Source organism: Mytilus galloprovincialis, chromosome 2 (genome assembly GCF_965363235.1).
Source record: "Mytilus galloprovincialis chromosome 2, xbMytGall1.hap1.1, whole genome shotgun sequence".
Lineage (NCBI taxonomy): Eukaryota > Metazoa > Mollusca > Bivalvia > Mytilida > Mytilidae > Mytilus > Mytilus galloprovincialis.
Window position 1 is genome coordinate 798,326 of NC_134839.1, and position 13,469 is coordinate 811,794.

Genomic DNA, 13,469 nt, shown 5'->3' on the forward strand with positions numbered 1-13,469 from the left:
TAAAGGTCATGGATTTAATGAACTCTAAAAGATAAAGGTCATGGATTTAACGAACTCTAAAAGATAAAGGTGAACCTCAATTTTGAAAATAGAGGTAAAAATTAAAACATATGCGGTACATCACAGTCATTATAACAGAACAAACTGATCACGTGTTCTTGTTTTACTGGATCGTCCTTAGGCGTTAACAATGTAGCAGGTTTCGTCCTGTTTATGTTGGTCTTCTACACAATACATGAACATGTAGATTCTCTGTTATCGCCAAGTCCTCCAAACATAAGTAAACAGCAACTCTTATATATGAAATATTGAAATATATAATCGATATAAGTCTCTGTGTGGCGAAATCATTGACTATGATCACAAAAGTTATAGAATTCATGTATAAAAATAGTAAATGACTTTAAAATCCAATATGATTCTTCATTAAAATATCACACTTATTTGAAGAAAAAACTATTGCTCTTTGATATTAGATTGGAAAGATAGTTTGATAATTATCCATAGATATATTGTGATCAATTTACCAATGATTAAATATGAAAAGGGTGGATTTATTGACAAGATACAAAATCTCAGAGGAATTCCCTCTAAAGCCTAGTCATTATTGTTATTGATAGATATTAATTCATTTCTTTCCAAACGCCGCAAGCATGTCGATTGGAAGCGGGAAAATAATAGTAGAATTCTTCTCAGATGCTATCGTGCTAAGTGTCTGCAGGTATCGAAGTTGTATAGCGGCTGGACTGGAGGCCATGATGTCAGCTGCTTCCTTCAAAGCAAGTGATGCATGTTGTTCTCCCTCTGCTGCTATTACCTGTATTAGAATGAAATATATCTTGAATGGGGATTACATTTACTTGTACTATCAACTATAAACAGTTTTTTGTTGGCGTCTTTGACGGATTTATTTTATAGTTTGTTTGATTTTTTAAAGTCAGTTGTGTGGCGGCAATTTGCACATGTTTGGTTGCCGGATACAGATCATTGTCACGTTAACCTATTACAGCTGTTTCATTTGTTTGGGATCTTCATCCAAATTTGTCAATATATCGAAACTATAAATAAATGCCATACATTTAGCTAGCTTTAACACCAATTGTAATAGCCATTTTCTTCGAAAATGCCTGTTTTAAGTCACAAATATGACAGTTATTTTTAATGTGTTCAATTGGTTGATAACCGAGCGTTTGTTTTGTTAGGTTTTATCTACCTCTCTTTTGGTATTTACCTTTGAATTTGATATTTCTGTTAACTTATTTTTATGTCTGTGTATATAATTAAAAACTAATATTAACTGTTCACGCTTGGTGCATATTTATGTTCACGGATCAGAAGTCTATACGAAAGCTATTGTATATAAACAAACTGTTAAAATACATATTGCTTCTATTTATTTCATCTATGTGGTAATATGATATGGTTTCCTTTGCTTCCCATAGGTCATTTGTTAATTGCAACACAAAAATAACCTTACATAGGATTTTACTGGAAATTTAAGCCTCATTACTATTAACAGTTTAATAAGTAGTGTCAATTAACTATTCAATTCTAATTACAACGTACCTTTGCTCGAGCTTCTCTCGACGCTTCTGCTTCAGCCGCCATGGCTCTTTGTAGTTGCATTGGAAGTCGGACATCTTTGCTGTTAATAAAATGTATGATTACTTCATGCATTCAATTGAAATGCATATCTTAAACAATGTTTTGGTGGTTGAATTGATGTTTATTATCATAAAAAAATCAGCAAACATACAGACAGTTTAATTTTTTTCTGTTTGTTTTTATTATGTATGTTGTTTATTCATTTTTTATCACTTTCCCCATTTTTGTACCATTAGACGATTAAAAGTTTCGTTGACTCTTGGTTGTCGTTTCGTCGTGTTCTGTGGTTGTGGTGTTTTTCGTCCATCTTGTACATGAGATTTCCATGCCCCATTGATGGACAGTATGTTGTTCGGTCTGTGCGTCCGTCCGTTCGTTCGTCCGTCCGTCTGTCCCGCTTGAGGTTAAAGTTCTTGGTGAAGACAGATTTTGATGAATGTGTTTGAAATTTGAAACTTAGTACACATGTTCTCTATGATATGATCTTTCTTATTTTAATGCCAAATTAGAGTTTTGACCCCTATTTCACGGTCAACTGAACATAGAAAATGATAGTGCGAGTGGGGCATCCGTGTTCTATGCACACATTCTTGTTAAATATATTCTTGGTATTTCTTGCTATCGTCTTATATGAATGTTTTGTACAAAAAAATGCGTATCTTAAATATGCCATTAGAAATAAGAGAATGTTTTTCCATCTAAAAAACGGATTCATATATGAAAGTTAAGAATCGTCTTAACTTGTCGAATGTCAACGAATATGAAAATCATTTAAAGAACTACTCACATTTCAACCCGTTCAACTCTTATACCCCATGGATCAGTAGCTTGGTCTAAGAGTGCCTAAAGAATAAAATTGAAAGAAATATCTATAAATAATTTAAGGAATAGAAAATTTTAGTTTTTCCGTTTAATTTGGTGTTCATAATAAATGAACTGATTTGTTTATGCGAGTTTGAAAAAAAAAAATCAGCAAACGTACAGACAGTATTTTGACGGTGAACTAATAATATTGTGCTTTTAACTGTTTAATGTTGTGATATATCTTTCAATTGATTGTTTGTTGCGTTATTTTCTTTTCTTTTTTTTTATTTGCATGTTTTGAGTGAAAATCAAAAAAACAACATCACATTACGGAAGCCCATTTAGGACATTCCTAAAATATAATTTGAATTCGAAATCACGAATTTAAATCGTTATCACGAATATAAATCGTTGTTACGAAGTTATAACAGATTTAATTTGGGATAACGAATTGGTTGAAATCGGTATAACAGCGTTTTTACGAATTAAATTCGTTATTACAAATTACAAAAAAATGTGATAACGAATTGCATAATCTGTTATAACGATTTCCACCAATTTGTTATCAGATATTTTATCTGTTATAACGAATTATGCAATTCGTGATAACGATTTAAATTCGTGATTTCGAATTAAAATCATATTTTTTGAGGTCCTTAATGGGCTTCCGTATCACATAGCCATATTCATAGGATAAAAAATAAATTTTAAGGGAACTTATAAATTATCATTTCTCATATGAAATTTACACTTCTTTATTTTTTTTATATATATCAACCATCATTATCAGACTTGATGATATACTTATCGGTTTTTTTCCCAAAAGTTTTGTTCATAAAGAAGTGGTAGATAAAGAATTCTCAGTCTTGATATTTTTTTGGTTTAGATCGAGGGAAACACAAATAAGGATAACAATACGCAGGGATGTTGATAATATTTTTGATGTTGGTATTTATGTAGCATTTGCATTGCTTTCAATTGCCTACATGCATAAGGTTTTGTACCATTTGGTGTTATGTTCACGAAAGATATTCTAACAATAAGGCGTGTTCTGTATACATTTAAAGCAAATTTCCAAATTTCCTCTGGGTTTCATTTCATTCTGAGTGATTTTAAAACTGTGTTTTATTTTTTTAAGATTTTAAGATTTTCAGATTAACATTTCAACCTTAAAATGTACTTTGACAGCAATATCAAAATAAATCAAGAATGTTATTTAGGTTCTTTCACTAAGTTTTCTTGTTTCATTATCTTTCAGAGTGTGTCATCCCCGTATATGAAACGATACATGATGTGAAAAATGAAACCAATAAATGGCCCGTGGTCTGGAAGTTTCAGTGAACTATAAATGTGCATACATGTTTTAACACAAAATGATGATATATCACAAACTTTTGTTTTTCAACAATTTTTATACCTTCATTTGATGTGCAATACTGTCTCTGTCGCTTAAAATTTCCGACATATTTTTTGTACCGAGAACATTCCTTAAGGTCGTTGCTGCTAGCAACCTGGTAGAGGCGTCAGCGTTTTCAACATTAATAACAGACATGGTCGGATCATATATACTGCTGTAAATTACTGCATCAACTGCTACAGTCACGGAATCTTTAGTTAAAATCTAAAATTCAAATATATTAAAATGGTAGTGAGAGAGCAACCACTTCATTTAAATGTGGACAATGATGTTTTGAAGTCTTGGTGATACATATACTTTAAAAAGTCCAAACTGTGTATTCTGCACGTCCTTCGCTGTGTATAGTCGATTAAAGCCGTAGGAAATATTTTTTCCAGATTTTTGTCTATCTTGTAGTACCTGAAGTGCCAGCATAGCCATTCTTGCATCATGTTATGTGTTGATTTTGTTCCAAAGTTTTTTTTTTAATCCATTTCCATTATAAATGTACTTCCAAAGGAAGCTTTTCACAATTCCCCAGGCAAACATATAAAATTTAATGCAGAGAATAAGTTAATGTTATAAGATAATTAAGATACTGTTCTCCAATATCAAACAATTTCCACGGAAATTGAAATTTTAATATAAGTAAATATGTAAATTCGTGCATAGTGCAATAAAAGAACGTATAATTTGAATACATTTTGAAAACATAGTGCATAAAATGGGTTTCAACTATATCTGTGAGATGAAATCAGTATTTTCAGAAGTAAAAATCCTACCTCTTGAGGGGGGACGTCGTTAGCAACTGTACGTAAATCAACTTTCTTAAAATCATCCAGACATGGTAAAATGAAGAACATCCCTACAAAATTATAAGTTACTTGAAATCTAATCAATTAGATATAAATCGAGGACATATTTCATTATTTGGAAGAAAACATAGTTACAGGCCCAATAGTACTTGTAAGTTACTCTTTATGATACGGTGCAGATTTCATATAAGTTCCGTCAATTCTATACACGAGTGTGGCATTTATAGACTATTGTAGTAATTTAGGTTCCTGTCATTAGATTGGTAGTTTGTGCACCAAGTCAACTTTGGAAATTTGATGTTCGGGTTAAATATATTTTTTTTCAATTTATTCATGAATTATTACTATGCCGTGTATATTTACAATACAGATTTTAAAACACATGGAAATTTATTCACGCATAACTGTTTCGTGCCTGTTTTTATTATACAAAGTTGTAAATATAGAAAATGTTAGTTTTGTCGCAAATGATGGAAAACATACTCCTGTTTTTCCTTGATAGCATATAATTTTTCAGGAAAGTTCGTATGACAGGCTTTTGAAAAAGGACAATTTAGGGACGACATTAAAAGTTCAATGAAGGATAAAAAAACCTAATTCATATATTTTTTTCACTGACCCCCCTAACACCCTCTTAATTTAATTTGGGAAACATTGATTGACCAATAAGGATATATGTAAAATCGATGTCAATTTATACAAAACTTGCAGCGATTTGACCCCCACCCCAAACTATTTGACCCAAACTATTTGAATTAAGTTTTTTATCCTTCACTGATTTTTTGATGTCGCCCCTTATAGTCATGCTATTCAATATGTTTGCAAATACATGTACGTGCACCCTATACATTTGTTAATCTTTCTCATTCTCCATGTTTTCTGCTCTTTGCTTGGATTGTTGTCTTTATGACATATTCCCATTTCCAATCTCAATTTTGATTTACTATATCTCCGAGTGTGTATAAGCTAATTGTAAATTTGTTTTGATGTTCATGTGTAGTTCTACACATGCTCAAGTTGCTTGAAAAAAATCATAAAAATCCGTGAAATTACAGAATTGAAAATGCCACTTGAGTTTAGTTTAATTTGGTTCAGTCATTCCATGAAAGAGTCACGTCTCAATACAGACAACGAACGCCAAGTGACGAGACAAAGATTGAAAAGTTAGGAAACTGGTACAACTAACCTGGTCCCTTTGCGCCTCCAGGTAGGACACGACCTAGCCGGAATATTACAGCTCTTTCATACTCTTGAACAATCTGGAATAAAATTAAAACACATATCCGATTGAATCTAGTACTTGATTAGATTGTAATTATGTCTGTCATACTTTGTACACTTGGACATATTTATTGTTATTATCCAAAAAAAAAGTACTAAAATTTTGGTCCAGATTTTCAAGAATAGAGATAATGAGAAAGAAATAAAATAATCGCAGTGTTTTTTTGGTTTTTTTTTCAAACGTTATTCGACAGATTCTAAAACAATGTAAAAAGAATCTGCTGTCAACAGATTATTTTTATAAAAGAACCGAATATCTTACAATATTCAAACAATCCAGTCACCTATGAAGAAGTCATTAGATTTCCCGAAGGCAAGTGTATGCAGTTAAAAATGTTTAGCAAGAAAAGAAAACGGGGCTGAGTAGCATCTTTTTTCTTTTTAGATGACTTTCATTCAACAATTGGACTGTGACTTGAAAGCTGATTACAGTAAGTTGATGCATTTCAGTCCCTAATTTAAGAAATGGTATATATATCACGTTATATTTGTATTGGAAATATGCTTACCTTTATGCACATAGCCAGAGAAAATGGGAAAAATATGACCACAATAAAATACGATAGTCCCATCAATATACAACCACAACATCCGGGTCCGTCATCACTAACTATTACTTGCCGAGCATCCGGACCTACTAAGAGAAAATAATTTATTAGCCTATATTTCAAGCAAAACTATGAAACAAAACTTATGAAACATTTTGTTCTATGGTCTATCATTGAATTTAGTATTCATAATCTGTTAAGTTCCTAGGATCAGATAAAGGGTACAATTCTTTTCATTTTTTTGCTGCTTTTGTCATAGTTTCATCTTTGTAATAAGTTGCATGTATGAATCTATGTATGAATCTGTCAGTCAAATTTAAATGTGACAAAAAACGTTTCATTTTATATGGTCAAATATACCAGTTTAGAAATGGAAAGGATTTACCTCATTACAAATATTTGGACTCCCGCCTCCACACTTAATATGCCTGAGAGTAAGGCCAATGCTGAACATCAGGTTCTCGAATTAGGACCGATACAAACAAATGCAATGGGTTTAAACGTTTTAATTCGATACCCCCATTTGACCTTTTATCGTTTATGCATATATATTCAGAGTAAACCTACACACCAAACTTCTAATTATGATAGCATTCATACAAATTGTGGCATCCGTATGATCATATGATCTTAGTTGTGTGATTTTGAAACATGAAAAATCATGTGTATGCAAAGTATATAGTATTAATTTTTCTAACACATATTTGAAGCGAAAGGCACATGTTTCTAGCAATTATCACTTACTTACAAAATCGAAACGTAGAACTCACCCTTGTTACTCTCCATCGTATAGATGTACACAGATATCTAGTTACGTCGTTAATTAACCTACAAATACGTAAAGTTAGACACAATAACCTATATGTCTTCTTTCATTAACCTACAAATAAGCAAATTAGACATAATAACCTATCTCTCTTCTTTCATTAACCTACAAATAAGCAAATTAGACATAATAACCTATATCTCATCTTTAATTAACCTACAAAGTAATAGATAACATAGATCCCATCGCTACTATAATGAAAACTATATATATATCATTATGTATACGAATATATATCATACTTAAGATCAATCAATATTTTAAACATCGCTGTCAACTATTAAACACGAACTTTCTTTGTAAAACCCATTGTAATGATAATAGGACTGTTATTTTTCTTTTTAACTTTCGTTCAAAGGTATAAAGTTGAGAATGGAAACAGGAAAGGTACCAATGAGACAACAACTCGACAAAAGAGCAGACAACCGCCCAAGGCCACCAATAGGTCTTAAACAAGAAAATCCCGCACCAAGAGTTGGTCTTCAGCCGGCCCCAAAACAGAAATGTATACCAGTTCAGACTAATGGACACCGCACTTACCCGAATTATATAGATGAACTAACATTTGAAATAAACATATGCAAGACAAACAAAGGCCAAAGGCTCTTGACTTTGGACAGGCGCACAAATGAGTCGGGTTGAACTTGTTTTGAGAGATCTCAACCCTCCTCTATAGCTCTTGCCAATGAAGAATAGACAAACAGACACCATTACACACAGTAACTTTAACCCTAGAAACATGGTACAATTTAAGCACCAGCTTAAGCAGGGGCGGATGCAGGAATTTTCGAAAGGGGGGGGTGCTAACCCAGGACACCCAGGGCAAAGGGGGGGGGTGCAAAACATATGTCCCGATACAAATGCATTGATCGGCAAAAATAAAGGGGGGGTGCGCACCCCCGGAACCCCCCCCCCCCTGGATCCGCCACTGTTAAGGATTACTTTCGCTGTGTCCTTTAGGTATATGGATGACGAAACTCCAAATTTCACTTGTACCTGACAGAATAAATTTAATTCATTTCAGATAGTCAAAATTTGCAATCTGAATTAACAGATTCGCGTACTAGTCTTACCAAGGATCCGAATATAGACTTTGTCTAATGAATACATGTACTTCGATAGGGGTTTTCTCGCTGCATTGAAGACCCATTGGTGGATTTCGGTTGTTATCTGCTCTTTGTTAGGGTCGTTGTCTCTTTGACATATTCCCAATTTCCATTCTCAATTTTAAGTATTTTAAAATATTTCATTTTTTTCGCGATGCCTTATTCGTAACACTCAAAACGAAGCTTATTCTCTGTTGAAAAATATTGCATTTTATGTGTCAATTACAAAGAATAATAAAACTAAAGCACAAATAAAACTATCATAAAAAGACTTCTGAGTGTAGAATAAAGGACAAAACAAATAAGAATATCTAGGTGTTAGAATATAAAAATAAGGGGGGGGGGGGGAAATGGCAAACCTAGGACTATTATACTAGTGCAAACTAGATAAAGGAAAAGGACAAGGTTCACTTATGGCCCAAATGGCCTAAAATATCAACTTTATCATAAAACACCAAAAAGTTCACTAATGAGTTCATAAAGGGATCTAGTTCAAAAGTCTTAATGCTCAATAAATCAGTTCCTTTCATTAAAGTACATAATACATTCCAAATTAGGCCCATTTTTAACATTTTGTCAAATTTTGATGATTTTGGGCAATTTTTAGACCTAAAAGCTTTAAGAAAAATTTGGCCGCCACCTACGATCCAAAATGTTTTGTAACCAAAAGATTCACAATGCGATATAGAATTCATCAAAATAAAAACTTTTTGGATCGTGGATGGCGGCCAAAGTTAATTATGCCAAAAACTGTTAAAAGTTTTGACAAAATTGACCAAAATGACCTAAAATACCATAAATGTATATTTAAGGGGTCATAGCTCCAAAAAAGTTATAGGATGGGGCCAAAAAAGTATATTTTAGTCTTAATAGTCTTATCATAAGTATTTATATTTGATTTGTAATCGTTTGGCCCAATTTAAAAAACATTAAAAATTTAGGGCCAATGTTAACCCTTCATGAACCTTCTCCTTTAATAAAGAAAAGAGGGAAATATTTCAAAATAAAAGAATCAATAAATCACGGACCCCTACTCCAGACCATCATAACACATGTATGTCATTTGATCGACAACATAATCGTATTTCTAAACACAAACGGCACACTTCTGTTTCTGACATTCTGGTTAACATTTACTCATTATCTAAAAAATAATTAAAACTGCAACAGGGATAGCTATTTATTGTCATTCGTATAACGTATATATTCGGTTTAGTTCCCGATGTCTTGAAATAAAAGATTTTCTCGCTGGCTTTTGATCAAGATTGCCTGTAAAGGAAAGACTGGATTACCTTTTTTCCCCCTTGATGATTTATAAAATTTAGAAAACATCAAAGTTTACTAATTAGTTTTTTTGCATGGTTTCTTTCTGATTCGTAATGTCAATGAATTTCAGAGAGAAACAAGTAATATAATACTTAGCGTAGACATGAAAATTGACGAGGAAAAATAGGACTATATTTTCGTATTGATTCCGTATTGTATTCTCATCGTTTTCTACCAGAGTGTTTTTGTTTCATTACCTTCATAAAACATACGTCTCCTGAAATTGGAACAAAAGCACCGAAATTTTCATTAAAGGAAGTTCCTCAGTGCTTATTACTGTTGTTCCAAGTATACTTGGTGCTCAGTCTTTAGTTTTCTTTGTTGTGTTGTGCTGAAGTTATGTACTTTTGTGTGTCTGCTCGTCTTTTTCTTTTAAGCCATGGCGTTGTCAGTTTATTTTCAACTGATGAGTGTGAATGTTCCTTTAGTATCTTTTGCCTTTCTTGGACATATTCATTGTTAGATGTACCACGGTATTACACATCTGCTGCTGCTGTGTTAGTAGGTATTTATTGTTAGATGTACCACGGTATTACACATCTGCTGCTACTGTGTTAGTAGGTATTTATTGTTAGATGTACCACGGTATTACACATCTGCTGCTGCTGTGTTAGTAGGTATTTATTGTTAGATGTATCACGGTATTACACATCTGCTGGCCTGCTGCTGTGTTAGTAGGTATTTATTGTTAGATGTACCACGGTATTACACATCTGCTGCTGCTGTGTTAGTAGGTATTTATTGTTAGATGTACCACGGTATTACACATCTGCTGCTGCTGTGTTAGTAGGTATTTATTATTAGATGTACCACGGTATTACACATCTGCTGCTGCTGTGTTAGTAGGTATTTATTGTTAGATGTACCACGGTATTACACATCTGCTGCTGCTGTGTTAGTATCTATTCATTGTTAGATGTACCACGGTATTACACATCTGCTGCTGCTGTGTTAGTATGTATTTATTGTTGTAAAAAAGTCACTTGCATAACCTGCATAAGTATATCAGATCATTTCTTCCTATACTTTTTGGCAGTCATATCGATCACATCACCTAACTTCAAAGTCTAGTGTGATTTTGAACAGGTTTTTTTTCAGTTTCTTTGGATTTAGAATTACCAATTCCTCAGCTTGATTTTTAATATTTTCAATGCAATTAGGTTCGGGATTTTATAAATAGTTCTATTTGATATCATATCATATTATAGGTATTTTGATAAAAGAACACTTACAATCCTGTAGGGACAATCAATCGATATACTGGTTCCTCTAAAGCAAAATCATGCAGGGCCGTAACTACATTGAGGCAAATGAGGCAAATGCCTCATGTTAGAAATTTCAAAAAAAAATGAAACAAAAGATTGTCTTAATATCAAATTGTTTTCACGGAAAGTGTCTAGGCAGAAGCAAGTTCTCTTCACTCGCTGGTGTCGCCCCTGCATGTTTTTCGTGATCTACGTTTCTGTTTTACTTTTAGTTTTCAGAGTTGATGGTCTGCTGTTTGAACTTCTGTGTCCCGGGTTTGTCTTTTGCTCATTTATTGTCCTACTTTATGACAATAGTCTGAGTGTTGATTTTCATTTGTAAACGTGTGGTTATGCAATGTTGCATGCCCACCGATGTCCAGATATTGTGTTAGAAAATATTTTAAGAATATACAAGACACAGAAAAAAATGGTCGTTTCTGCATGGAGAATTGAATTTGATATCAAAGAATTCACAACTGGCTTCTTTTGGTTGATAAAACTAGATAGTTTAAATGGTATAATTAAAGTAAGGTCACCAATTTTCTGGTATCTCATAATTTGAAAAAAAAGCAATAATGTATTGCCATATGACCATTTCCATTGATGGGTTAAACTTGCATTAAGTCATGTTCAGACCCTTTTACAGAAAATAAAGGAATATGGAGTAAATGTGCACGAAACCTAATCGCACACAAAGTCAATGCATAAAAAATACTAATGATCATTCATTTGGTCAAAGTTGCTGGAAGGTCTTCAACAATAAAAGAATCATTAATACCGTAAAACAGGGTCAAGATTGTCCCTAGTGTCGACTTAAGCAGTACTAGTATTTAAAGCATAATACTGCACTGTCACTATATTTCAATCTAGTCATAAAAATATCAACACAATACAAAACTTAAACAGACAGACAGATCCGGTATTAATGATTATGAGAATTACGAATTTTGCTTTGTCCTACATATCGGTCTTTTAATGTTGTCCATAAAACCTTAAAGTCTTAAATTACAATGAGTCTATGTTTTTGCTTTCAGACCAGAATATTGTCGAAAAAAAAGCTTTAAATTAGTTGCGTTTCAATGTCAGAAAGAGTCCGGGAAACGCTCAGAATGCACGATTTTACGTTATTTTTTTCAGAGCTTCTGGGGGGCTTGAGCGGTCCCAGTCCCCTCGCCAAAAATTTTTCGCCTCGCTCCGCTCGGCGATATATTTTGCCTCACTATTTGAAGAGGCTAGTTACGGCCCTGAAAATGTATTTGAAGGTCCCAGAATTCAATCAATTTAATACAAAAATAGCAATGACATTTATTCATGAGAAAGTAAGTAAAATGATAAAGTTAATTCTATAGACTTACCTTCGCTAGGTTCAGATGTGTATGTCCAGTTACCACAGTGTTTACTCAGTATAATACGACGTGATTATTCCAGTTTTAAAGCTATAGAAAACTATTTGCTATGGTTATTTAGGGACGTCGTTAGCTGCGCTATGGATTATAATGGAAACAAATACCAGTATTGATTAGATTGGATGAACTGCAATTAATGAATCTTATTTCAATTATATTTGTAAATATTAGAGGAACATCCTAATAGTTGCCTTTGTTTATGTTCCTTTTTAATATAAATGTTAAAACAAATCACTCCGATGATATTTGAAAGTTTAACCGGGTAAAAACTAGAGTCATGCCTCCTCATTGTTCTTTTTGAGATTTAAATTCAGAACGAACTCGATCCATTTGGTGCTTAGAACTAGTATTGATATCTTATAATGGTGTATTTACAATTACTATTACTAGGTAGATGTCATAATATGTGGCCTGCGAGACTACTTCAAGTCTGTAATCAAGAGTTCTTTCAAAGTCTGGAATGAGAGTTCTTTTGTACTAGTTTGTTAAAGGTTCGGTGTTAAAGTTAAGGTTAATTAAGGGTCAATTTCTATATCTATATATATAATTATATTTATTTCACATTAGCAGGACCAATATTAGAAAATCAATGCATTTTTATTGAAATAACAACTTTCTTTGAAAAATCTTAGAACTATAAATTCGGAGTGTAATTTGTTGTAGTAGTTCTAGCAGTAGGATAGAAATTTTAGTTAATTTGATGGATTGATTGTTGGTTTCGGAATGATTAGAATAAAAACGTGCTTTAAAGAATGAAATGCGAACCCATTTGCAATTTTCCATGAATGTTAAGCTAGGTTCACACTGCCCATAAGATCGACTCGATGATCCCGATTGTCCAAATTTCCACGACCAAGCGTGACCAAATTCTTGATCGGTCCTGTTTACGACTTCTTCCCGATTGCTATCCGACTGTACACGACCTTAACCCTACCATTCACGACCCCTTAACGACTCGATCACGACTCAAAACCGACCACTAATTGAATGCATATTCGATAATTCCGATCAATTCACGATCTCTACACGATCTTTACTCGACTAGCTGACCAAATCGACTATACTCGATCTCAGCCTGATCTCGGCCAGACTAGATCGACTTGATCGTG

General features: G+C 33.1%; 1 protein-coding gene across 2 annotated transcripts; it reads right to left on the reverse strand.

The window, feature by feature from the left end:
• Positions 1-459: 459 nt before the first annotated feature.
• LOC143062635 (stomatin-like) lies at positions 460-12,623 on the reverse strand. Of its 2 annotated transcripts, none has more exons than XM_076234316.1 (9): positions 12,310-12,623; positions 7,220-7,277; positions 6,411-6,535; positions 5,807-5,879; positions 4,588-4,670; positions 3,827-4,030; positions 2,393-2,448; positions 1,567-1,645; positions 460-817 (listed from the first exon to the last, which is right to left on the reverse strand). In XM_076234316.1, exons 2-9 carry the CDS (start codon positions 7,233-7,235, stop codon positions 629-631), a joined length of 825 nt encoding a protein of 274 aa, XP_076090431.1. In that variant the 5' UTR covers positions 7,236-7,277; positions 12,310-12,623; the 3' UTR covers positions 460-628. The 2 variants fall into 2 exon arrangements, with proteins under 2 accessions (XP_076090431.1, XP_076090429.1); XM_076234314.1 differs by having other exon boundaries at positions 6,411-6,538.
• Positions 12,624-13,469: the final 846 nt, after the last annotated feature.